We start from the raw sequence: 27,609 nt of genomic DNA on the forward strand, positions 1-27,609 counted from the left end.
TTAAAGCTGCCTGCACCCCTCCCCTTGCCGCTTCCCTCTCTGTCTGTGTTAAAATAAATAAAGTGCGTGTTGCATATTTAGGGCTGTATTGGTTACAGCAAGCCACTGGCTTTATTTTATATTGTTACGTTAAGCTGTGTGTGTTGTTTTATTGTTGTTGAATTGAGACGTTGCTTTTGCGGGTGGAGAGATCACACACATGGCCGAGTCTGCCTGCGAGCTGTGCGGGGAGCTGGGCTACCGCAGCGGCGAGTGCCGGCGCTTCTCTGTCCGCTCTCCCCGCACCATCGCGGGCATCCTGAGCGGAGTCCGCCTCCTGCAGCAGCAGCTCCGCGACCCCTTCAATCAACTGGTTCTGCAGGAGAAAGGGCAGCAGCAGGAGGAGGAGGAAGAGGCCGGTGAGTCTTTCTTGTGGAGGATAATCAGTCACTGCCTTTTAACACGGATTGCTGTCAAAAAAGAAAGTGTTAGCTCCCACTGCTTCCCACCCTCTGTGAGGTTATAATATTCTACTCCTAGGAGTGTATGCTTCCGAACCCCCTTCCTCTCTCCTCTTTAAACCACCCCTTTCTTCCTCTCTCCCCCTTTAAACCTTCCCTTTCTCTCTCCCTTAAACTCCCCCTCCCCCGTGGGGGAAACAACCCTGCTAAAATTTGCAGGCCTTTTTCTGTTGGGTATTTTTGGGGGTTTTTTTTCCTGCATTGAGGGAGGGATTGATCCAGCCAGGGGACTGGGGCCAACACAACAAAAATATAAAATGCAGGAAAATCTCAGCAGGTCTGACAGCAACTGTGGAGACAGAACAGAGTCAGGGTGACCCTTCGTCAGAGATTTTTGTTTCGGATGCCAGCATCCGCAGTATTTTGCTTTTATTTTGGGGATTGAGGTATCTGAAATACATGTGGGTGCGACTTTGCACATGCCCTGCTTTCTCCCAGCCTGCAGTGTTTGGAACCAACGCTCCGTTCCCCTGTTTCCTGGCTACAAGTTGTTTTCTTGCTCCTTTTTGTTGAGTTGTTTTCAACCAATCCTCCCAGAAACCCATTGTGATTTGCTCACATCCTCTTCCCGCCATCAGTCCTGTATCCTCCCTCCACCTGCACCCATGCCTAACCAGGAAATAGCCCTACATCTGCTTGGGGGGGCGGGGGGGAGGGAGGTATTGCCATTAATAAAAGGATTGAGACCAGCAGGCGTCAGATGTAAAGTTAATTGACAGAATGAGGACAAGGTTTTTCACAAGGAAATGGTTAGGATCTGGAAAGCACTGTGTGAGAATGTGTGGTGGAGGCAGCTCTGATTGGGGTGTTTTAAGAGAATTGGATTATTAAGTGAGAAGGAAGAATGTGCAGGGTCAGGGGGATAAGGTGGAGAAGTGGCACTGGGTGAATTGTTTCTTCAGAGAGCCAGCACAGACTTGAAGGACGAATAGCCTCCTTCTGTGCTGTAACTATTCCATCAGTCTGTACAGCACCTTAGAATGCTCCACAGTGTTTCACTGCCAGTGCAGTACTGTCTGAAGCATAATGTAGGCAATGGGAGGTGGTGATGTCAAGGCAATGTCACTGGGCTAGTAATCCAGAGACTCAAGACAATGCCCATGGGAGGCCCCCTCCTCCTTCCCCACCACCACCGCCATCATCAATCATCTCCAAATCTCTGATTCCCGCAGGTGGCATAATAGTTAGCACTGCTCTCTCTCAGCACCAGGGACCTGGGTTCAATTCCTGGCTTGGGTCACTGTCTGTGTGGAGTTTGCACATTCTCCCCATGCCTGTGTGGGTTTCCTCCGGGTGCTCTGGTTTCTTCCCACAGTTCAAAGATGTGCAGGTTAGGTGCATTGGCCATGCTAAATTCTCCCTCAGTGTGTCCAAACAGGCATCACAGTGCGGTGACTAGGGGTCTTTCACAATAGCTTCTTTGAAGGGTGAATGTAAGCCTACTTATGACGCTAATAAATAAACTTTTAACTGTAGGAGGGATCCTTGCCCTCTACCTCCAGGGGATATCGATTGTCATAAAAACCCTCTGGTTAAAGCACTATTGTCCTTTAGGGAAATCTGTAATCCTTACCTCATGTGGCCTACATGTGACTCTAGATTTACAGCAATGCAGTTGACGCTTAACTGCCCTCTGAAATGGTTCAGCAAGTCACTCAGTTCATGGGAAATTGGAGATAGGCATCAGATGCTGGCCCCACAGGTGACACTGACAGTGCAGCAACCAATTTCTGTACAGCAAAGTAACTCAAATTGCGAATGAAATGGATGGCCAGATCATTCATTTTGGATGTTGGTTGGGTGATAAAAGTTAGCCAGGGCTTCAGGACAGCTCCCTGTCCTTTTTAACTGTTATCTTTTAGAGTGACCACAGTTTGATGTCTCATTCAAAGAACATGCAGCACTTTACAAGACATTGAAGTGTCAGCATTTAGTATGTTCTCAGATCTCTCGCATTGAGTTTTGACCCACAATCTTCTGACTCTGGGGAAAGTGTTGCCATTGAGCCAGGCAAACACCCTAGAGTACCTCTTCTGCCCCCCAAAATGCCCACTCCATCACTTCTTGGGCATCTCTCTCAAATTCAACCCCTTCTCCTGTCTTTCCTTTTATAACCCACCTCTCTTCAACCACATTTCTACCTAATAAAAGATCACAGCAATGTGTCTTCATCGTCTATCATAGATAGTGATCCAGAATCCAGATGGGTAAACCTAATGCCGTTTCTTGAAGGCTGTAGTTGCTGCCAAGGACGTACAAGGACACGTCTACTGTTTTATCCATTGCAAGGGATGGATTAGGCAGTGGCCAGAAGCAGAGATGTTTATCAAACATCATAAGTAAAGAAAGTCCCATCTTCTCCAGGGCAGAGGCAAAGAATGGAGGCAGTGGTGTGGTGGTATTGTCGCTGGATTAGTAATCCAGAGACCTAGGTTGATGCGCTGGGGTCCTGGGTTCAAATCCCACCATGGCAGATGGTGAAGTTTAAATTCAATAAAAGTCTGGAATTAAGAGTCTAGTCATGACCATGAAACCATCATTGATTATCACAAAAAGCCCATCTAGTTCACTAATTTCCTTTAGAGAAGGAAATCTGAAGTCCTTACCTGCTCTGGCCCACATGTGACTTCCAGATCCACAGCAATGTGGTTGACTCTCAAATACCCTCTGAAATACCCTCTCGGGGAATTATAGGCCTGTTAGTTTAACATCTGTTGTAGGTAAAATGTTAGAATCCGTCATCAAGGAGGAAATAGCGAGGCATCTTGAGGGGAACTGCTTGATAGAGCAGACGCAGCACGGTTTCCTTAAAGGGAAGTCGTGTCTGACAAATTTACTGGAGTTCTATGAGGATGTGTCTAGGGCGGTGGATAGAGGAGAGCCAGTGGATGTGGTCTTTCTGGATTTTCAGAAGGCGTTTGACAAGGTACCTCACAAGAGGTTATTGCAGAAGGTCAGGGGGCATGGAGTTGGGGGTAGGGTGTTAACGTGGATAGAGGACTGGTTGTCAAATAGGAGGCAGAGAGTGGGGGTCAATGGGTGCTATTCGGATTGGCGGATGGTGACTAGTGGAGTGCCCCAGGGGTCGGTGCTGGGGCCTCAGCTATTTACCATTTATATAGATGATCTGGAGGAGGGAACCGAGTGTAGGGTGTCGAAATTTGCTGATGACACCAAAATTGGTGGAAAGGCAAATTGTGCGGAGGGTGGGGAGAGTCTACAGAAGGATCTAGATAGGCTGGGCGAATGGGCCAGGAAATGGCAAATGGAATTTAATGTTGGCAAGTGTGAGGTGGTCCACTTTGGTAGGAATAATGGTAGGAAGGATTATTACTTACGTGGAGAAAAGCTGCAGCAGGCGACAGTGCAGAGGGACCTCGGGGTCCTTGTGCATGTCGCAAAAACCCAGCTTGCAGGTGGTCAGGAAGGCGAATGGGATGCTGGCCTTCATCGCGAGGGGGATTGAATATAAAAGTAGGGAGGTCTTGCTGTGGCTGTATAGGGCATTGGTGAGGCCGCAGCTGGAGTACCGTGTGCAGTTTTGGGCGCCGTACTTACGCAAGGATATTTTGGCCTTGGAGGGAGTGCAGAGGAGGTTTACTAGGCTGATACCGGAGTTGAGGGGCTTGAGCTATGAGGAGAGGCTGAATAGATTAGGCTTGTACTCGTTAGAGTTTAGAAGAATGAGGGGAGATCTCATTGAGACGTATAAGATGATGAATGGGATGGATAGGATGGAGGTGGAGAGACTCTTCCCGCTCAAAGGATAGTAGGACTAGGGGGCATAGCCTCAAGATAAAGGGGGGGGGGGGGGTGGTTTAGAACAGAGTTGAGGAGGAACTTCTTCACTCAAAGGGTGGTGAATCTCTGGAATTCTCTGCCCGTTGAAGTGGTGGAGGCTGCCTCGCTAAATATTTTTAAGACGCGGGTTGATGGGTTTTTGATGAGAGAGGGGATTAAGGGTTATGGGGAGAGAGCAGGAATGTGGAACTGAGCCATGACAGATCAGCCATGATCTTATTGAATGGCGGGGCAGGCTCGAAGGGCTAGTTGGCCTACTCCTGCTCCTATTTCTTATGTTCTTAAATGGAGGGCAGGTAGGGATGGGCAATAAATGCCCACATCCTGTGAGTTAATTTTAAAAAATGGATCTGGGGTTCGGGGTGGGGGGGGATGTCAGCTTTCCAAATTACCCAGTGATGGCTGCAATTCCAGATCACAACCCCACCCCCCCGCCCCCCCCAACGTACATTTGCAGTTCTGGGGCTTCTCCCAGTTGGATCTTATTGGGATCATGCAGCCATTCACCCAATTTGAGTCTGCCACCTGTTCTAACTCCGGAGCCTTAACCCAGGCCTGTCACTGGTAAGAAGCCCTGGAGCTGGAAACTTGGGACATGGAAGTTATAGTCTGGAATTGCGGCCAGATGAATCTGAAGCCTCCCCTCCCTTCCCATCCCAATCCCCAGAATCTGCAGGAAGGCTGTGACCAGACTGACCACCCATTGCAGGGCTCAGAAGCTGGGTGAGTGGCTCCAGGATCTGAATAAGATTCAACTGGCATTGTGTATACTGCAAATGACATCATTGCTTTTCTGCGCATGCTGCCTTGGTGTTGCTAGCCACCTTGCATTGGCAGGAGACTTCTTTTAAACCCTTCTCATGCCTTCAATAGGAATGAAGTGGATGGGGGGAGAGGAGAGATCAGGAACTGTCGGGAAAGGGAATGGACTGAAATATATGGTAAGGGAAGGAAGCAAAGTGTGGTGTAGCAATGAAGAAATGTGTTTTGTGATTACTGCCAATGGGCTAAACTATGGGGATGGCACAGTGGTTACAACTGCTGCCTCACAGTGCCAGGGACCTGGGTTCAATTCCTGGCTTGGGTTACTGTCAGTGCAGAGTCTGCACATTCTCCCTGTGTCTATGTGGTTTTCTCCCACAGTCCAAAAGACATGCTGGTTAGATGCATTAGCCATGCTAAATTTCTCTCTGTACCCGATCAGGTGCTGGGGTGTGACGACTAGGGGATTTCTCACGGTAACTTCTTTGTTAATGGAAGCCTACTTGTGAAGCTAATAAATAAACGTAAACTACATCAACAATGATGCAGATGTAATTGAAATGATGTGAATTAATGATTCTGGACCAAAGTAGGAATTTTGGAATTGGGATTCACATTTGCTGAATTGTTCGGGGCTGAGATTAGTGTCGTTGCTTGATGTGTTCGTAATAAAATGGGCTTGGTTCCTACTAACAACAGGCATTTTATTATTGAAAACATTCTCTTGGACATTTGACTTAACTATGTAGCCATACTTATTAGTTTATATTCTCATCAAAATGTTTACTCTGGGAGTGGGGGAAATCCAAAGATACACAGTGGCGAACATGAGTTGCTTTACTAACAAGGATTGGCAGATTTTCAATATTTGTAGTACATTTTAAACAAAAATATATTCTGGCTGTTGTGATGAATGCTGATAAACCCTTTTGAAGTTTTACTGATGTTGAATTTTCAATTAACCCTGTTAATGATTTAATAATCAGGAGGATTGTTTGGAAGCCAATCCTTCCTCTTCTTTATAAATATTCCTCAGTTAGCTGTTTTACAACTAAGGTTGGATTCCTACTTAATTATATTTTTAAGATTGATTTCGATAGAAGTTGTTTTTTTTAACCTCCTTTCTTTTTGAGGTGTTTTGAAGCCATCCTCCCAGAAATCTGTCAGTCGGGCTTTTCAAGTGTTCCAAGACAAACAAAACAAGCCTGGAGTGATTCCATTATGTACAGACAAACATACCAAGTAGGAGGAGGAGTAGCCCTTCAAGGCTGCTCTGTCATTTAATAAGATCATGGCAATCTGATTTAACCTTAACCTCACATTCTCACCCAACCCTGATAACCTGTCATCCTTTTGCTTATCAAGAATCTATCTCGCTCTCTCTTAGAACACCTGCTTCCAGTGAGGAAGAGAATTCCAAAAACTCACAAGTCAGAGAAGAAAACTTCTCCTTGTCTCTGTCTTAAATGAGTGATTTTCTTTTTAAACAGTGATCCCTGACCCTAGATTCTCCCATGAGAGGAAACATCTTTTCCATATCCATCCTGCCAAGATCCCTCAGGATCTATAATATTTGCTGCTCCCAACGTGGTTTAAAGTTTATTTATTACTGTCACAAGTAGGCTTGCATTAACGCTGCAATGAAGTTATTGTGAAAATCCCCGAGTCACCACACTCTGACGCCTTTTTGGGCACACTGAGGGCCAGTGTCCCGAACTAGCACATCCTTGGACTGTGAGGGGAAACCGGAGGAAACCCACGCAGACACACTCTCTAAATTGGAGAGACCAAACGCAGACTGGGTGACCGCTTTGCAGAATACATTTGGTCTGTTCGCAGACAGGACCCAGACCTTCCTGTCACTTGCCATTTCAACACACCAGCCTGCTCTTCTGTCCACATGAACATCCTTGGCCTGTTGCAATGTTCCGCTGAAGCCCAGTGCAAACTGGAGGAACAGCACCTCACCTGATTAGGCACTTTACTCCCTTTGGACTTAACATTGAGTTCAACAGCTTCAGAGCGTGAACTCTTTTCTCCACGTTCACCCCATTTCCATCCATTAATTAATTAAAAATTCTTCCATTGATTCATTTTTTTCATTCACCCCTTTTTCAAAAAAGTCACACTTTTCCATCTTTTCCCTTACCATTGTCTCGCCTCCCCAAACCCCACTGGGGCCATCTGTTACCTGTTTCAAGTTGTTCTTTGTTCACTGCTTACCTTTGTTCTGCTATTAACACACTCTGATCTCTTAACGTGCCCCTATCAATATCCTTCTTAGCCATGATCATTACCATTTACATTCCTTTTGTCCACGACATCTTTGTCAATTTCTCCCTTGCTTTCACCTCTTGCTGGCTCTCTATTCAGCCACCCACTGCCCTCCTCCACATCTCCCCCTGTGGCTGTAGTCTTCAGCTCTGACTTAGTCATCCAGACTCGATGTTGGCTCTGTTTTCTTTCCACGGATGCTGTTGAACCCGTTGAGATTTTCCAGCTTTTCTGTTTTTATTTCAGACTCCAGCACCTGTAATGTTTTGTTTTTCTCCCCCATTCTCCTCTTGTATCTTGGATCTTGTACGTTTCAATCAAATTGCCTTTTGCTCTTCTAAACTCCAACGCAGACAAGCCTAACCTGTCGAACCTTTCCTTATACAGCCTGACTATTAATTGGAAAACCGTGTAATTTCTGCTCGCTTTGTCTTATAATACATGTTTGATCTGCTGTCCTTCTAACAAGAACAAATGTTGATGTTGAATAATTATTGTTACTTGTAAGTTGTGTGTAGAAGAATTAAACATGTTTGTGGTGCTTGTAGCTACATTAATTGTGAAACATCACTTGTAACCTTTTTAAAGCCGCTTACAAGACATGCTTTGTATTTTATGGAGTGGTACATTTCACAAAATATTGCAGATATTTACACTTTATCATTTTAATTGTTAGCATGTAGTTTCCTTCCTTTTTTGCTCGTCATTAGTGAAAGTACTTGTTAAGTCCACACAGTCAGTCTCTCTGGAGAACACAGAATTCGGGACTGCGCTGTAGGCAATATTCTTTGAAGTACAAGTTGCCATTTGAGCATCATTTTAAAATCACTGATTAAGTTTACAAGTCACTGCCCATTGTATCAGAAGTGGCTGTTTTAGTTTGATCAGGCCCTGAGTGGTAGCGTAATTAATTTAATCTAAACTCCCAAGCTAGCACATTTTTAACAATGAGGTTGGAGAGTGAAGTGGCCTTTTGCCAGTACAATAAAACATTTAGGGCTGAAAATTTGAGTTATCTGATCAGCTAAAACCTCTTTGTGACCTTAGGGTACAGTTACCTTTTCCATCCTCAAAGGAAATCTTTTTTATATAACACACATTGAGCATTTTACCTTGTGAACTGTGAAATGGCTGTTTAAAATGTCAGTAACGTAAAAGGGGATGATCTTAAATGCTAGAAATCTAAAATAAAATAACAGAACATACTGAAAGTGTACAGCTGGCCAGTAAGGACTTGTCAAGATGCAGAATAAATTATTTTGATCCCGGTCTACTTTTTCCCCTTAATTGACCTGGGATTTTATAAATCTGGTTTGCTTTTCCCTGGAGAATATATAGTTTGGGATGGGAGAGGGTGTTAATGTTGTCATAAAGTAAAGTTTATTTATTAGTCACAAGTAAGACTTACATTAACACTGCAATGAAATTACTGTGAAAATCCCCTAGTCGCCACACTCCTGGCGCCTGTTTGGGTACGCAGAGAGAATTTAGCATGGCCAATGCACCTAACCAGCATGTCTTTCGGACTGGGAGAAAACCCATGCAGACACGGGGAGAATGTGCTTACTGCACACAGATGCTGACCCAAGCCAGGAATCGAACCCAGGTCCCTGGTGCTGTGAGGCAACAATGCTCGCAGTGCCCATTGCGATACCTACAACTGTGTGGAACTATCAATATGAAGCTGTATGCCTTTGTTTTTGTATGTTTTGAGCATGTAAGCGTTCACTAATGAAGAGCACTTCCAGCAAAATTGTGTCTTAAAATTTCAGGTGTATTTTGTATGCAAATGTTTCCCAGTCAGTTTGCACACACTCCCATATGAAATTATTCCTATGCTATTTTTGCAGACTGATCTTCATAGTAATTTTGAGCAATTAAAATGCAAGTTAACCCCCCCCCCCCCCAACAAACCTATAAATGGAGGGCTGAACTTTAAATTTGGGCTTGATCCCATTTTGTGCATTAATGCACAATTACTGGAAGCAGCAACTGAACAGATACGAACATGATTTTACGCTGAGGAAAATATACTGGTTGGTGTCTGTGACATGAACGCCATTGACAAAGAAGATGTGCTTAACGCCAAGTGGTCCATGTTGTTGTGGGGATCTTGCTTTTAACTGACAATGCACTTGGATAAAGCTCTTAACATTGAGCTCTATGTAAGGTGCTATTTACTGTATAATGATACAGTATTGGAATTAGGAGGAGAGAGTCAATGAAGTGAGATAGAGTCAATTCTCTTTAGTAGATTCAAAGATGACAATGGATCAACTTCATTTAAAAATAAGGTAGGACAGCTAAGGGACGTTGCAACATTTGAAGTATTCCAAAGCATTTACAGTGCAGAAACAGGTCTTCTGACGCAAACAGTGTCCCTGCCAGTGTTTATATTCCACACAATACACTTTCCAATCCATCACTGTATCAAGGGACAGAACATCCTGCCCTGCCTGTCTCAAAGGCACACTTTGTTCTATTGTCCCTCTCCTTGTCTCGATTATGAGGTGTGGGTAGTCAGGGTTAGGGAATCGCTTAGATTTACTAACTTGCTATGAGTGGTGGGTCACAGGATGGCAGTAGGAAAGCAGTACAAAATGGGAAATGGAGTTCCAGCTCCCGATGTCTGCTTTTCATAGAATCATAAATTCCTGTACTGCAGAAGGAGGCCGTTCAGCCCATTGAGTTGACACCAACCACAATCCCACCCAGACCCTATCCCCATAAACCTATGCATTTATCCCAGCTAGGTCACCCTGATACTAAGGAGCAATTCAGCATGACTAGTCCACTTAACCAGCACATCTTTTGAATTGTAGGAGAAACTGGAGGATATGGAGGAATCCCACATAGACATGGGGAGAACATGCAAAATCCACACAGTGACCCAAGTCAGGAATCGAACTCTGATCTCTGGCGCTATGAGACAGCAGTGCGATTCACTGTACCACCATGTATCCCTACTCCCCATAGCAATATCTCACGTCCTAATAGCTTGTTACTCTTATTGCCTCCCTAGTCCTTCCAATCCCTACATAGACCCCTACTTCTTCCTATGAGAAATTAGTTTAACTGAGACATGCACCAAAAAAAAGGATGTTTTTTGTGGAGAAGTGTCTGATTCCTTGTGAAGCTGGACCTGCCTGGGTCAATGTTCACCTTGACCAATTGCAGTAGAGTCCTGCTATGATTTTGGAAATTTACGTACAGGGTCTTCCTGGAAAAAAGGACTATGTTGATCCAAATGGATATCAACACTGTGATATATAATGAACTTCCGGCATATGGTCCCATGGCTACTGGTCACATGTGACTTGCTCATCCAGATGGTCATTGATGTGTGAATATGAGTACTTGCTGGCTAGTTTCTTTGGGAAGTTGGTGGGATGGGAGGTTGTGTTTGATCCTTTCCTCATCATACATCCATACTCTGCAAGGAGCCTGGATATCGAGGATCAAGAATACCCTCATTGTCTTTTTAAACTTCCTTAACCAAGAGTTATCCAATCATTACCCCAGCTCTCCACTCACCCAATGAAGGAGCAGTGCTCTGAAAGCCTGTGACACCAAATAAACCTGTTGGATTTTAACCCGGTGTTGTGAAACTTCAGACTTGGGGAAAGAAATGGCAATCTGAAACTCCACAAATGCACATATGGAGAATTAGTTTAATGCATGATATCTTGAGGGTTATTTGTCAATTTGATTTCAGCTTAGCCCAGACGTAAGATTAGAGTTGAGTGAAAGAATGGATTGGGTAGGTGTGGCTGCTTCTGCAAGACATGGTGATTTAGTTGTGTATTTAAGGCACTGTTGCAGCTTTCACTCCTTCTTCCCGGTACTGACCCACCAAATGTCTAGACTTCAATTTCTCAATTTGGGATTTTGTAAATTGTTAATCTACTACCATAACCACTAGACCACTGGACATGTGATTATTGATGGCAAATGCAGTTTATTGATTAAAAATAATGCTAGAAATACTAACCAGACCTGCTAGCAACACTGGAAAGAGACAAAAAAAATACTTCAGGTCAATGCTCAATGGCACAGTGGTTAGCACTGCTGCCTCACAACACCAGGGGAGCCGGGTTCAATTCCTGGCTTGGGTCACTGTCTGTATTGAATCTGCACATTCTCCCCATATCTGCATGGGTTTCCACCCGTTGCTCTGGTTTCCTCCCACATTCTGATAGACATGCTGATTAGGTGCATTGACCCCACAGACGCTGGAATGTGGCAACTAGGGGAATTTCACAGTAACTTCACTGCAGTGTTAATGTAAGTCTTTCTTGTGACTAATAAATAAACTTTATTTTTTACTTAGAACTGAGACAGAGATTATACTTTTTAAAAAAAACTATTTACAGCTCCTGGTCTTGACCCATCTTTTAATTCTTGACTCATTACTGCCCCCTTTTGGGTTTCAGTTCATTTACTTTTGTCACGTTCGCCCTCCTACCTCCCACCCTATCAGACCTTCTCTTTTTTATTGTTCTTTCCCCCTTTTCCTGGCCCTTCAAATTGTTTAAAAATCCTGTTATGTTACAAATGTTATTCGGTTCTGATTTTTTTTTAAGAAAGAAGTCTATGTTTAAAGTTTATTTAGAACAAAGAAAGTTACAGCACAGGAACAGGCCCTTCGGCCCACCAAGCCTGCACTGACCATTTTGCCTGACTTAACTGAAACCCCCTACGCTTCTGGGGAAAAGAACAAAGAAAATTGCAGCACAGGAACAGGCTCTTCAGCCATCAAAAGTAGGCTTACATTAACTCTACAATGAAGTTACTGTGAAAATCCCCGAGTTACCACACTCTGGTACCTGGTCAGGTACACTGAGGGAGAGTTTAGCATGGCCATTGCATCTAATTAGCATGTCTTTTGGACTGTGGGAGGTAACTGGAGCACGCAGAGGAAACTCACACAGACACGGGGAGAATGTGCAGATTCCACACAGACAGTCACCCAAGCAGGGAATCAACCCAGGTCCTTGGCGCTGAGGCAGCAATGCTACCCACTGTGCTGCCGGCCTGGGCCTTTAGCTTTGTTTCCTCTCTTAACTGACGCTGCCTGAAATCCTCAGTATTTCCAGCATCCAGAATAGTTTGATTCTGTTCTATGTTGGAGCCGGGATCCAGATCAACAGACATGGCATATATTAAATTTGCTACATTTTCCTTTTTAAATCTTTCAAACAGATGACGATGATGATGAAGAAGATGAAGATGAACAAGTTAATAGAGGAGATGGAGATGCCCCTCCAGCAAAAAGGACTAGGAATCAATGTTGACGGACTATCTGAAACAGTCTACCTGCTCCATTGTTTGAGGTGCTGCAAATGATGACTGACTTCATAAAAGACGCTCACCGGTTTAAGATTTTTTTTGGCATTTGAAAAGCTACTCAACTTTTTCTACAACCAAAGATTTTTTTAAAAGCATAAATGTTTTTAAAAACCTGGCATTTGTTTAATTCTTAGACTATAAAAAAATTAAGAAATTCCACAATTTTCTTTGTCTGAGAGAAAAGGAAGTGAAACAATTAAGATTAGCTCAGGAAATCACGCCCTCGGATGTTTGTCGGAATGACGGTGAATGACTTAAATGAGTGAGCATTTTGGGACTTTACAGCATTGATTAAGTCATGTGCTACCATTGGGAGATGTAACTAATAGGAGTAGGCCTTTGAGCCTGTTCTACCATTGATTATGTTCATGACTGATCATCCAACTCAGTAACCTGTTCCAACTTTCCCTCATGTCCCCTGATTCTTTAGCCACAAGAGCTATATCTAATGCCTTATTTAAAGCAAACAATGTTTTGGCCTCAATTGCTTTGTGTGGTAGAGAATTCCACAAGCTGCCAACTTGCTGGGTAAGAAGATTTCTCATCTGTCCTAAACAGTCTCCCCCAAATCCTTAAACTGTGACCCCAGGCTCTGGACTCCCCCACTATTGAGAACATCCTTCCTGCATCTACCTATTAGTTCTGTTAGAATTTTATAGGCTTCTGAGCCCCCCTCATTTTTTTTGACTCCAACGAATGTAATCCAATCTCTCCTCATACACAAGGGCTATCATCCCAGGAATCAATCTGAGCCTTTGCTGCACTTCTTCCATAGCAAGAACACCTTCTTTCAGATAAGGAGTCCAAAACGGCACACACTAATCCAGGTGTAGTCTCACCAAGGCTCTGTATCCCTGTTCCTATACTCAAATCCTCTCCACAAAAGCCAACATACCAATTGCCGCCTTTACTGCCTACTGCACCTGCATGCTTACTTTTCACGTTAATATTCTCTTGTATAAGGATTGCCAATAGTTTGGCTGTGGCATGAAGAAAAGGTAATGGGAATTAAGGTTAATTACTAACACTCGAGGCCATTACTTTTTGTCTCTCTTATTTTTGTGAAGCTGTCAACTTTAGCAGAGATCCAGATCTGAAAAAGTTCAGTAAATATATGAAGCAACACTAGCTAACCACACTATTGTTCACTATAGTTGATGCTCTGTTGCTAAATAATCACTTAGAATTATAGAATGGTTACAGGGTAGGAGACTATTCAACCTGTTGTCTGTGCTAGCTCTCTACAGGAACAACTTTTCTAGTTCCACTTGCCCATAGCCCTGTAAACTTCTTTTCCTCTTCAGATAACAATTCAATTCTCTTTTGGAGGTGTCAATTGGGTCTGCCTCCACCACACACCCTGGAAATGAATTCCCAATCTTAACCAGTCACTGCATTTAAAAAAAATTCTTACTATTGCTTCTTTTGCCAGTCATCTTAAGTTGGATCCTTCCACCAACAGAAACAGTTTCTCTCTGACAGGATCCTGTTATGTTTTGAATATCCTTTGACAATGACCTCAACTTTCCAACCTATTCACAAAACTGGGAGTTCCTCATTCCTGGAATAATTCTTGTGATTTTTCTTCTGCATCTTTCAATACCTTCAGTGTCATGCTGAAATTTCAACACCAACCTCCATTTGAGGTTAAATCAACATTTTATACAGATGTGTCTTTCCTTAGCAGGGGTCAGAAACCAAAGCTAATGAAATCGTACAATGGATTTCTGGACTGCATTGATATCAATCGAACAGGTGGCAGCAAGGATCTAGCTTGCCTGTTAGAATGGGCAGCATGGCAGCATAGTGGTTAGCACTGCTGCTTCACAGCTCCAGGGACTTAGGTTCATATTCCTGGCTTGGGTCACTGTCTGTGTGGAGTTTGCACGTTCTCTCGTGTCTGCATGGGTTTCCTCCCATAGATCAAAGATGTGCGGGTTAGGTTGATTGGCTATGCTAAAATTGCCCTTTAATGTCCTGAGATGCATAGGTTAGCGGGATTAGTTGGTAAAATATGTAGGGATATGGGGGTAGGGCCTGGGTGGGATTGTGGTTGGTGAAGACTCGTTGGGCCAAATGGTGATTTCTATGAATTGAAATGGGCTTGGAGTTTTATCAATTTCTGATTCAGCACTTATAAAATTAGCTTGAAGCATAACTGCACTTTTAAAATATGCAGTTTGTACAAACTCCACATTGAGAGAATAGTTTCTCTACCCACTTATTTCAGTAGGTAGCTGTGTATAATAGGTGCATGAATAGTGTTGGCTGTTTGAGTGGTTTTTTTAAGTCTATTTTGTAATATTAAGCAAGATAACAGCATCTAGGATCACTGATAATGACTTCAGGTTAGCTTTTCTTAAACTCATGTTAAAAATCACTTAAAACAATTCTATACTAAAACCAACATTTATTATATTTACGAAGCAAAACGACCCAATGGACAATCATTGAAATAATGGTTATAGAATATTTGTTTTTAATTGAAAATTGGCATATTTGTTTGACATTATCAGATCAAAAATAAATTTTTGCTGAGAAACACTTACATTAACTTAATTGTTTTTTAGGTGACCCAAGTATCAAATTACTGTACCAGAAACATTGTCAGATACTTCTACAAGTTACTATACCTTGTTCCACAGAAAAACAATTGAGGCAAAAGATTAAAAATTTAGCTTTTCAGCCATGAAGTCATTATCTCTTGGTGGTTTCTCTAAATTGTCACCTTGCCGTCCCTACCAACATTTTAACACCAGACTGGTGTACAGTACCACAATAATTTTGCATTTAAATATAAGTATGTTTTCACAATTGCCTGAATCTTCTCTGTTTCCAAGACACTGAGGCTAGCACAAGCGTGATTCCTTTCTCAACGCTGACAATGCAGTCACGTTGCTATATGATGGGATGTTGCTCTGGCTGACATGAGCAAATTCCTAATACGAATTGAATGTTTTGGTCCGAAGTACACCAGATGCTACCCAAAGGCAGGGAGTGGGTAATTTTTAAGAGTATACTCTTGGAGTTTACTGGAATAGTTAAGGGTTTGTTTCATTCAAGACATAGAATTCTGAACCTCATTTTCACTCTGTTGAAAACATTTCCTTAACATTAGCTTTCTCCTGCAGATCAAGCATTCGGAGATCAAGAATGTCCTGAGTTTTTAAATAGTCCCTTGTTACTTCCAGTGTTGCCTAGGGCCATAGATCCAAAACTGGTATCCTGACAAACTGCTAAATAAAAGATAGCATATTAAAAAGAATGGGTAGATTATCGATTTTGAAAGAAGTGTATTGGGTTAAACATGATTGAACTATTTCTTGGCTGCACAGCAGTTTCTGAAAAAAAGCATGTATACATGGATAAAAGCACACACAGGAATTAAATGCCTCAAAAACAAGCTAGTTTTGAGAACTTCCATCAAAATTGTTTACAAGCTGTATATACATGTAAGGGACATTGCTGGGAATTCATTTTAAGTACAGTGCTTGTTTATTCCGTGCACAGTTCTCCAAATAGCAGCACGGTGGGTGACCTAACTCCTCTACTGCGTTGTGTTTTAAATTGGTAGACTGTTGTTTCTACGCTGAGACTTGGATCAGGCAGTACCTGAGCAGGAAAACCATAACCTGCCTTCCTGATAATTCAGTGGTAAATATAACAGGAATTATCCAGTCATTTGAATGGCGTGGTGTGGTATAGAATGAAACTGATGCTTTAAAAAAGAGTGAAGTTACTATTGATTTGAGGAATGAATTGTATTTTCCTCAATCAAAACCATTTTCATAAAGACCTAAATAAGTACTGAGACACCAACCTCCCAAATTACACAAGTTTTACAATGGGGAAAATGTTGGCTGCGAAAGTTAGACCCCTTAAAACTTTGGCATTACACATGCACAGGCCATTTGACCTGGTAATGAATTTTCTTTTAAAAAGATGCCTAACTTGACCTGTCAGTGTTAAATCAGTCTTGTAATCTTACACAATGTCAAACTAGCACAGCAGTTTTCTTAAAAGAAGCCCTTAAAAGAGCCTGCCAGCTGCTTATGCCTCGTTCCATCAGAAAATAATGGTTTTTGATGCTATGGTCAAACTTCACCACATTCAGAAATCTCACCTCCAGACATCAGAACTTGACAAATCTCGCTTCTTTGGACTTGTGCTGAAGAGTTGTGTTTAACAGCAGACAGTAAAATAACTTTCCTGGTATCACTAAGGACTCAGCAGGTGCAGCAATTTAAAAGAATAGAATGCAGACGACAGTTTTAGAACCAGGATTAAATATTGAAAACGTTTAAGTAGAGCGATAGTCAACCATAAGATGTTTTCTGGTCAAACTACTTTAATGCAAAGTGGTTTTCATTTGATCCAGTTCCACTGTGTAGGAACATTAACGCACTCAATGTCCCAGCTTTAGAAACGAAATAGTTTCATTTGGGTATTGAAAATAGTAAACCTGTCGATGTAATGTGGAATTTTTAAACTGGTTTAAACCAACGAGTTCATACTCAGTGCAAGGCAATACTTTATTAGCAGACAGTTTTGAAACAATAGAAGCAGCAGCAAATCCAGCACCATTTTTCTTACAATTGTCTGTACAAAAGTTAAAAGGCATTCTGCATGACAGGCAGGGTTTCAAACACTCACAAAGATCTTGAATGCCTAGATGGCTTTAACATTTTTATTTAAAAAGAGAAACATTCACAGCTGTCTTATTGGCATTGTGTTACATTTATGGCAACAGCATTAAATTAATTTCACATGCAGCAAACAGCCACACATCAGTAAAAAGTCCCCTGCATAGTCTACTCTTCAGCCAAATGATTGTTCCAAATTCATACATCAGGCAAGAGGAGGAAGAGGTGTGAAGTGTCTCAACTCAGTCCAACTGCCCCTTATTCCTCTCGAATTCATTCCACGCAGTCAAGGTTAGCATCAGGGTTTCCAACTAAACGGTTACCAAAAATACTTGCATTTGCGCAGCACTTGATGACATTGCTACAGAAATATTTCAAGGTGCTCCAGGTATAATGAAGTACTTACGCATGACTGCAAACAAATCCCTATTTGGCCTCATTGTGCAACAACTATTTTCCCAAAAAATTCTCAACATCTCCATATTGAGGGCAAAGAGGAAACAGATGCAGCCTCCTTAAACTCGTGCTTGTCCCACCTTGGTTATTTAGCACTTCTCAAAAGTCAGTAAACACTCCTTTCATACTTTTATATACAATTAATTGCATGATGTTAAATTTGTGGCAGTTGTGTTTCCCCCTTCCGATTCCACTAACAAAGTTACTATCAGGAAGTGAAGTGAAAACTGCAAGGATTAAATTTATCCTAAAAGGAACTGATGTTTTCGGAACTGAATTAATAATCTGCAAATCAGGATCAATAATAAAATTACCTATTTTAAAACAAAGTCAGATCTCTCACTGTGACATGATCACTGAAGTTCCCTTCACTAAAAAAATAAAAACTATTTGTATTAGAATTCGTACAAAAGTGTTGAGTGCGCAGTGTCTTTCTGTAAGGTACATCTTTCACTGCCTTGTTGTTCTGCAGGTAATACTTTGGTTGGTTCACATGAAGAGCTTAATTTCCCTGTCACTGCTTTTGCAAAGGACTTGTAATTATCGTTTAAAATCCAAATATGTCCTTCGACAGATACTTTTGATCAGATTGTAATGCACGGTAAATGGCTATTCGCCATAGTACAGTTTAATGCATATTACAGTTTAATGCTCAATGTGAATGCTCAGCCGAGATAGGCGGTTTAAAATTTGTATCAAAAAAATGGTCTATACAGAACATGTACTGGCATTATAAAAATAATTGATCCTGAATCACTGAGTTATACTGCAGTATAGAACTATAAACGAGTCACACTGATACACTGATCAACCAAATAACACAGTCCTGTAGTCACCGGTACACTAGGTCAAGTATTGTGTTCATAACCTGGTGATTTCCAAAGCCTTAACGAGAAGATGCACGTACATCTGAACACAGATCACTACCTCTGTCCATTCATCCAAAATGCCTTTAGTTACAGTCGCTTAATAACTGGACAATACATGCATTCACAGCATCCTATCCTGCTTTGCTACACTATGGCAAGGAAATGGTTGTGAACACAGGTTACGGTTTACCTTTCTTTAAAAATAAATAGCCAGGAAATGATAGTAGTAGATGGTCAAACAATCTTTATTCACAAGGCCATTTTGAAAACACCATTTCCAAAAATGGTTACTGTGAATGTAATCTGCATCATTTGCTTGTACCGAAATCGACATGTTGCCAGAATTAGAAAACATTTACTGCACCTTATTTTCAATCAGAGATTAAAACTGAAGTGTGAAAAATAAAAATATAAGTTTAAGCATCTGGACGGATGAAGAATGAAACCCTTTCCCACTAAAGTGACCTAAAAGAGCTAGGAATTCCCATTGAAAAATAATGAAAATTCCTGAAAAGTTGTGTTTGGCGAGGGGTTAATGGAGTGGCTTAAGGTGAGTAATATTGAAACACCAACAGAATGCTAACAATGTCACCTTACACAATTGTCTGCAGGATCGTATGGTTCCAAAGAAAATTCTATTATTTAAGAAAAAACCCGTAATGAAATTTCAGATACAGCCAGACATTTCACTACAGATTACATCAAATTTAAGCACCCATGCTTCAAATGTGGATTCAGGGTTAATTTAATGTAACCCAACGTGACAGGTCCATTCATGTGTCAATTATTTTCAATCTGTTGATTTGATTGGAGGCTTTGACAAAAGCTTGGTGGCGATTGCAGACGACAGCCAGATAAATTGGGAAAATGCAGTAGCCAACGGTCTTGGGATTTGCTCTTGTACACGAGTATAAGAATAAGAAGATTTGCAGGTATGGAATCAGAAACAGAAGGCCCCAGAGCCAGAATGGGAGAGAAAACAAGCGTGCTGTTATTGTCTGTGTCCAAGAGGCTCCACTCCCCACGTCCTCCGAGTTCCGCTGAATATGCTCCAAAGCCAGTTGGTTGTAAGTTTCATTTATTTCAAACACATAATAAAAGGCTGCAGCACTTGCTAGCAGGTACAATCCTACACCAATCCAACCCATTCGCTGGCGAAAGTTCATCATTCTCCATAATCTTTTTCTGCAATAGAAAGAGGGGGAAAGATGGGTTAAACTAAATGAAAATCTCTTGCCCGTCTGGATTGTTAGCACATGATTTGCCCCATTGACCAGAAACTGCAAGCAAGTCTCCTTCTGAACAGCAAAAGCTGATGGAGGTTAAACCAAGAAGGAACTTGTAAATACACACAGCAACTGAAAGATGAAGCTGAGGTAATGTTTCAATTGTGAAAGGCCACCTATATTTCTCTTTCAGATCTTGATCATTACAGCCCCTGCTCTCTGATACTGATTTGGACTTTGAACTCTGTTCTACAACTGAAGGGGATGGCTGGGGGAGGGCACTCCATTAGCTAACATCCCCCCTTCCCCTGCCCCCCACCAAATCACTGGATTTCTCTCGTCCCTCATCCACAACCCCACCTTCTCATTTCTCTCCCTGCCTTCAAAAGACAAGCATGTTTGTCCTCAACTATCCCTTTCTTCTAGCTGCGCGGCATCCAGTCTTCGGCTGGCTTTTTACGTATTCAGAATTATTTCCATGAATGCAAGACTTCAGGACCCCAAATTCTTGTTTCCATGGTTCCCATTGTTATCCATTTGTACACTGATATGAGGCAAAAAGGAACAATATGCATATTTTGATTTGAAAAGATAAGCATGGTAATGAATTAGTCTATACTTACCTCAAGCATTGGTGTGGAATGTTTACGGGCTTTCTGTAAACAGGGCTAAAGAAACTGAACACATCATTTCAAGGATTTATTCAAAATCTGCTTTCTCCATATGGACCACAGTTGCTTCAAGCAGGTGCTGGTAGAGAATATTGCTATATATATATATATATATATATGAGGGTATATAGAGTGTTCTCTTTCTCACCTGAAAATGCTGGCTCTAAAGTGACGTATGATTCGATTCAAGTTGGTTACCCATCAGAACTTTTCCCAGTTCACCATTTTTCTCTCTTGACAACCCAAATAAGGCCCTTGTAAAATGCCTGATACATGTGACTGTAGTGCCTGCACTAAACATATCTGATATACACGATCTGTTGATGCCTTATCCAACTCCTGTGAACAATACATAGGTTTTTTTGTTGGACAACTTCTAATGATTATTCTTTCCGTCAGCTTGCAAAGCATTCGGAACCAATAAAAATACAGCTTAATATAAAAACTGCTACAAATTGGCCTAGAATGTTACTGAAGAACCTGTGTTAGCGTCAGCAAACCTCGTAACTGCTGGCAGGGTGAGTTAGCCTGGCAACAAATGGAGTACAGCTCATGTAGCTGTCCACAAAACTAGCAAATTTCTCACAATCTAAACATGCCATTTAAAATAGGAGACAAAAACAAGTCAGCAGTTGAATTATATATTGACAATCACAAAAACAGTGGGTTTCTCCTCCAGTGAGCTATTTGCAAATTAGCTTGTGCAAAAGAATTTGGTGACTACATAAGAAATAGGAGTTAGATTGAGTAGGCCATTTGCTCCACCAATCTATAAGATCATGACTGATCATCTGCCTCAACTCTCTATCTCCACATTCCTTAATTCATGTGACATCCAAAAATCTATTAAACTCAACCTCAAGAATATGCACAAGAAAGGAGCATCTGCAGTCCCCTGGCGTGGAGAATTTGGAAGATTTACCTTGTTAACTGCTCCTCGTTTCAGTCCTAAATAGTCAACCTCTTATTCTGAGACTGCAACCCCACATGCTAAATTTCTCATCCAGGAAAAAGAAATTTAGCGGGGCAGCTACTGAGAATATGTTTCAATTAGATCACATTTGTTCAACAGTACCTTCCAAATGCCCAAATTGTTATCACCTAGAAGGACAAGGGCATAAGATGCACAGGACACCACCTACAAGTTCCCCTCTAAACCACACACTTTCTGTCCTGGAACTATATTGCTGTTGCTTCAGTGACAGCATTGTGGGTGTACCAACAGCAATTCAAAAACGTGGCTCACCACCACTGTCAAAGTGCAATTCGGGATTGGCAACAAATGCTGGCCTGGCTAGTGATGCCTAAATCCTGTGAAAGAATAAAAAACATTATCCAAAACTTCAGGGGATACAGCAATGCAAGACCTGTGCACAAGGTCTCAAAGGAGAGAAACCTGCAGGAAAATTGGGAAACATTCAAGCAGGTTCAGTTCCAGGTATAATCAGACATTTCCTTTACCAATGGGTCCGTATGGAACTGGCAATGCAACAAATGACACTCCGATCTAGCGTCAGCTTAAAAAAAATTGGTCACTGATCTAAGTTAGTAGATAAGTTCCAGATCACAATTGCATTTCCTTTGTGAAAGGTCTTAGAACGCAAAGCCAATATCATTCTCAGGGGATAATGAAATCCAGTAATTACATTCATACTTAAATCTAAGCAATAGTTAATAAATAATGTACTTACAGAACACATCACATTTTAAACACAAAGTATGGATGTTTTACTGCAGTTGTACAGGGTATTAGTGAGATCACATCTGGAGTCCTGCATATAGTTCTGACCTCTTCAACAAAATGTATCTTTGGAGTTGAAGTAGTTCAGAAGGTTCACTCAACTCATTCCTCAAATGAACGTCTTATCTTATGAAGAAAGGTTGATACCAATTGAAGTTTGAAGTGATCTTATTGAAACATACAAGATCCTGAGGGAACTTGATAAAGTAGATACTGGGAGAATATTTCCACTTGTGGGAGAATCTAGACCTAGGAGAGACAATCTAATTATAAAGACTCCCTTTTAAGTCAGAGATGACCACCCAACGGACAACAGTCTCATCTGAAAGACAGCATCTTTGACGGTGCAGCACCCCCTCAGCGCTGCACTGCAGGGGGAGGGGGGAGTGTCAGCTCATCTTCCAGACTGAAGAGGGGAATTTGAACCCTGGAATCTGCCTTACTCTGAGGGCAGTTAGTATGTGAAATTCTCTTCCCCAGAAAGCTGTGGAGGTTGGTCATTGAATTTATTCATGGTTGAGTTAGGCAGATTATTGACAAACCAAAAAGTCAATGATCTTATTGAGATGGAGGAATAGGCCTGAAGGGCCTACTCCTGATCCCAAGTTCTTAGAAACATTGCAAACCGGTTCTCCTAGAATGAATACTATGTATCTACTGTTGTTACATGGATTAACATATAGAGTCACATGTTAGTCTTTGGTGGAAGTGGTTCAGAGATAGATGTTGATCATCCTGGTTAACCATCCTGCTCTTTTATTAGTGGCCCAAGATCTTTCATTCACATAGCAGATGAAGCATTAGAAGGGTGCACCCCTGACAAGGCACAGCTTTTCAATCCTGCACTGTGAACCAAGGTTATCTGCTCAAGATCATCTTGTTCACTGACAAAATAGTTATCATAGACAAGCCCTGATCAAATCCTACAAGAGACAGACCTGCATTTAAAGAACAGGTTTCATGACCTGAGATCATTCCAAACCATTTTACAGTTAAATGCATACTTTGCAAGTGGACTCATTGTTAAAATGCAGTGTAATGTACCAGGAAAGCTGCACGGAGTCCCCAGCACACACTAAGTTTATTTATTTGTGTCACAAGTGGGCTTACATTAACACTGCAATGAAGTTACTGGGAAAATCCCCCATTGGCCACACTTCGGCACCTGTTGGGGGACACCGAGGGAGAATTTAGCATGGCCAATAGATCTGACCAGCACACTTTCTGGAGTGTGGGAGGAAACCAGAGCACCCAGAGGAAACCCATACAGACACAAGGAGAATGTGCAAACTCCACACACATAAGAACATAAGAAATAGGAGGAGTAGGCCATAACATAAGAACATAAGAAACAGGAGCAGGAGTAGGCCATCTAGCCCTTCGAGCCTGCCCCGCCATTCAATAAGATCATGGCTGATCTGTCATGGCTCAGTTCCACATTCCCGCCCTCTCCCCATAACCTTTAATCCCCTTGCCTATCAAAAACCTATCAACCCGCGTCTTAAAAATATTTAGCGAGGCAGCCTCCACCACTTCAACGGGCAGAGAATTCCAGAGATTCACCACCCTTTGAGTGAAGAAGTTCCTCCTCAACTCCGTTCTAAACTGCCCCCCCTTTATCCTGAGGCTGTGCCCTCTAGTCCTACTGTCCTTTGAGCGGGAAGAGCCTCTCCATCTCTATCGTATCCATCCCATTCAACATTTTATACGTCTCAATGAGATCGCCCCTCATTCTTCTAAACTCTAACGAGTACAAGCCTAGTTTATTCAGCCTCTCTTCATAGTTCAACCCCTCAACTCCGGAATCAGCCTAGTAAACCTCCTCTGCACTCCCTCCAAGGCTAAAATATCCTTGCGTAAGTGCAGCGACCAAAACTGCACACAGTACTCCAGCTGCGGCCTCACCAGTGCCCTATACAGCTGTAGCAAGACCTCCCTACTTTTATATTCAATCCCCCTCGCTATGAAGACCAGCATCCAATTTGCCTTCCTGACCACCTGCTGCACCTGCAGGCTGGGTTTTTGCGACTCATGCACAAGGACCCCGAGGTCCCTCTGCACCGTCGCATGCTGTAGTTTTTCGCCACGTAAGTAATAGTCCTTCCTACCATTATTCCTACCAAAGTGGACAACCTCACATTTGCCAACATTAAATTCCATTTGCCAGTTCCTGGCCCATTCGCCCAGCATATCTAGATCCTTCTGCAGACTCTCCACACCCTCCACACAATTTGCCGTTCCACCAATCTTGGTGTCATCATCAAATTTTGACACCATACACTTGGTTCCCTCCTCCAGATCATCTATATAAATGATGAATAGCTGAGGCCCCAGCACCAACCCCTGGGGGACTCCACTAGTCACCAACCGCCAATCCGAATAGCACCCATTGACCCCCACTCTCTGCCTCCTATTTGACAGCCAATCCTCTATCCACGCTAACACCCTACCCCCAACTCCATGCCCCCTGACCTTCTGCAATAACCTCGTGAGGCACCTTGTCAAACGCCTTCTGAAAATCAAGAAAGACCACATCCACCTGCTCTCCTCTATCCACCGCCCTGGACACATCCTCATAGAACTCCAATAAATTCAACAGACACGACTTCCCCTTAACGAAACTGTGCTGCGTCTGCTCTACCAAACAATTCTCCTCAAGATGCCTCGCTATTTTCTCCTTGATCACGGATTCTAACATTTTTCCTACAACAGACGTTAAACTAACCGGCCTATAATTCCCCACCTTTTGCCTGCCACCCTTCTTAAACAACGGCGTAACATTAACCGTTTTCCAATCTTCCGGCACTTCCCCGGAATCCAGCGATGTTTGGAAAATAATCACCAAGGCATCCACTATCACCTCCGCCATTCCCTTTAGAACCCTTGGATGCATTCCATCCGGTCCTGGGGACTTGTCCACAATCAGCCCCTCCAGTCTGTCGAGCACCACCTCTCTAGTAACAATAATGTCATTCAGGTCCTCCACTCCTACCATCTTTCCCTCGCTAACACCTGGCAAATTATTCACGTCCTCCTCCGTGAAGACCAAAACAAAAAAGTTATTCAGGGCCTCAGCCATTTCCCCATCCCCTACCACTAAGTCCCCCCTCTCATCCTCCAAGGGTCCAACGTTCACCCTAGCTGGCCTCTTTCTTTTTATGTATTTATAAAAACTCTTGCTATCCTTTTTTATATTAAGCGCTAGCCCAGCTTCATAGTTTATCCTACCCTTCTTTATCAATTTCTTTGTCATTCTTTGTTGACATTTAAACCTCTCCCAATCCTCTTCTCGCCCACTACTCTTAGCTACTCTAAACGCATCCGCTTTTAATTTAACACTTTCCTTCACCTCCTTCGTTATCCATGTCTGATTACCTCTCCTCCTCCGATCCTTTTTAACCATCGGAATAAATTTCTGCTGAGCACCAAGAAAGATCTCCAACCATCTAGCCCTTCGAGCCTGCCCTGCCATTCAATAAGATCATGGCTGATCTGAAGTGGATCAGTTCCACTTTCCTGCTTTCTCCCCATAACCCTTAATTCCCTTGTCTATCAAAAACCTACCTACCCGTGACTTAAATATATTTAGCGAAGTAGCCTCCACCACTTCAACGGGCAGAGAATTCCAGAGATTCACCACCCTTCGAATGAAGAAGTTCCTCCTCAACTCCGATCTAAACTGCCCCCCACCCCCCCACTTATCTTGAGGCTGTGCCCTCTAGTCCTGTTGTCCTTTCTGAGCGGGAAGAATCTCTCTACCTCTACCCTATCCATCCCTTTCATTATCTTATACGTCTATAAGATCCGCCCTCATCCTTCTAAACTCCAACTAGTACAGACCCAGTCTATTTAGTCTCTCGTCATAGTCCAAACCCCTCATCTCCAGTATCAGCCTAGTGAACCTCCTCTGCAGTCCCTCCAAGGCCAAAATATCCTTGTGCAAGTGTGGCGACCAAAACTGCACACAGAACTCCAGCTGCGGCCTCACCAGTGCCCTGTACAGTTACAGCAAGACCTCCCTACTTTTATATTCTATCCCCCTCCCCCACACAGAGTGACCCAAGCCAGGAATCAAACCTAGATCCCCGGCGCCGTGGGGCAGCAGTGCTGACCACAATGTGATAGCGACCAAATAACGTGCTGACGAATAAATCTCGGTACTTTTTCCAAATTAGGATCTTTCCACACCGCCCGAGACACAACAGTTCAACGTCTCAACCAGAAGACGGCATCCCCGACGGTGCAGCACCCCCTCAGCGCTGCACTGGGGAGGGGAAGAGTGCCAGGCCGTCCTCCAGTCCCTGGAGGGGGGCGGGGGGGATCTGAATCCCGGAACCTGCCTCTGGCTGGGAGGTGAGGGCCCCTTTCGCGGGGCGGGGTAAAGCTCCCCAACCCTGGCAGCCCCTTTCCGGAGCCCGGCAGCCCCTTTCCCGAGGCGGGCTGTCCCGCAGACCGGCTCCCAAACTCACAACACTCACCAGGCGGGGAAAGGAAAGGCAAGTGGGTGTCCGGGGGGTGGAGAGGGCGAGGCCGGGAGCAGGGCCGGGCGGCGCTTCCCCCGCCGCTCTCGCTCTAATCCATCGCCTCTCCTCCCAGTGCTCGTGCTCCGCCCGGCTGACGAGTCACAGGAGCCCACTTCCGTATCCGCCGCAACTGCTTCCGGATCGTTGCTGGGGCGGGGCGATGAGAGCTAGGGAGAGACAAGAGGGAACACACCCTGCGCTCCGCCAATGTCTCGCACCTCTAGCGGTGGGAGGGCCTCACATGTTCTGTCACCTATCTGAACCGCCAATCTTTTTTGTTTAAAGTTTATTAGTCGCAAGTAGGCTTACATTAACACTGCAATGAAGTTACTGAGAAAACCCCGCTGAATGGTCTATCTTCTGATGTGGAGATGCCTGCATTGGACTGGGGTAGACACAGTAAGAAGTCTCACAACACCAGGTTAAAGTCCAACTGGTTTATTTGGCAGCAAAGTCACTAGCTTTCAGAACTAGCTGTTCCTTTGTCAAGTAAGTGGGAGTTTAGGACAGGACAACACAAAGTTGCTGAGCAGCGACTGATAGCCAAGTTCCACACGCATGAGGAAGGCCTCAACTGGGATCTTGGATTCATATCATACTATTTATAACCCCATGACTTGCCTGGACTTGCAAAATCTCACTAACTGGCCTGTCTGGAGACAATACACATCTCTTTGTTTAATACACATGCTTAATGCTATCTCCACTCACATTTGTCTGCACGTTTAAGACTTGAATAGCTGTAAAGACTCACATTCTAATCAGTATTCTGTAAACTGAGCGTGTGCCTTTAT

General features: G+C 43.1%; 2 protein-coding genes across 2 annotated transcripts; one reads left to right on the forward strand and one right to left on the reverse strand.

Moving 5' to 3' along the window:
* Positions 1–10: 10 nt before the first annotated feature.
* On the forward strand, positions 11–16,349 carry LOC145352468 (uncharacterized). The gene is made up of 2 exons (XM_080202370.1): positions 11–398; positions 12,540–16,349. Exons 1-2 carry the CDS (start codon positions 200–202, stop codon positions 12,629–12,631), a joined length of 291 nt encoding a protein of 96 aa, XP_080058496.1. The 5' UTR covers positions 11–199; the 3' UTR covers positions 12,632–16,349.
* An 850-nt stretch (positions 16,350–17,199) lies between these two features.
* tmem251 (transmembrane protein 251) lies at positions 17,200–26,906 on the reverse strand. The gene is made up of 2 exons (XM_080202371.1): positions 26,771–26,906; positions 17,200–19,839 (listed from the first exon to the last, which is right to left on the reverse strand). The coding sequence occupies exon 2, from the start codon at positions 19,821–19,823 to the stop codon at positions 19,428–19,430; it is 396 nt and encodes a 131-aa protein (XP_080058497.1). The 5' UTR covers positions 19,824–19,839; positions 26,771–26,906; the 3' UTR covers positions 17,200–19,427.
* Between the last annotated feature and the right edge of the window lie 703 nt (positions 26,907–27,609).

This window comes from Carcharhinus amblyrhynchos, chromosome 14, assembly GCF_965287045.1.
Source record: "Carcharhinus amblyrhynchos chromosome 14, sCarAmb.v2.hapA, whole genome shotgun sequence".
NCBI lineage: Eukaryota > Metazoa > Chordata > Chondrichthyes > Carcharhiniformes > Carcharhinidae > Carcharhinus > Carcharhinus amblyrhynchos.

What these genes read in the sequence shown, in the direction of transcription:
- LOC145352468 (XM_080202370.1), top strand. Translation starts at nt 200, where the DNA reads ATGGCCGAGTCTGCCTGCGAGCTGTGCGGGGAGCTGGGCTACCGCAGC. An exon ending in GGAGGAGGAGGAAGAGGCCG is followed by an intron (nt 399 to 12,539) that starts GTGAGTCTTTCT and finishes TCTTTCAAACAG; the next exon opens with ATGACGATGATGATGAAGAA.
- tmem251 (XM_080202371.1), bottom strand. Translation starts at nt 19,823, where the DNA reads ATGATGAACTTTCGCCAGCGAATGGGTTGGATTGGTGTAGGATTGTAC.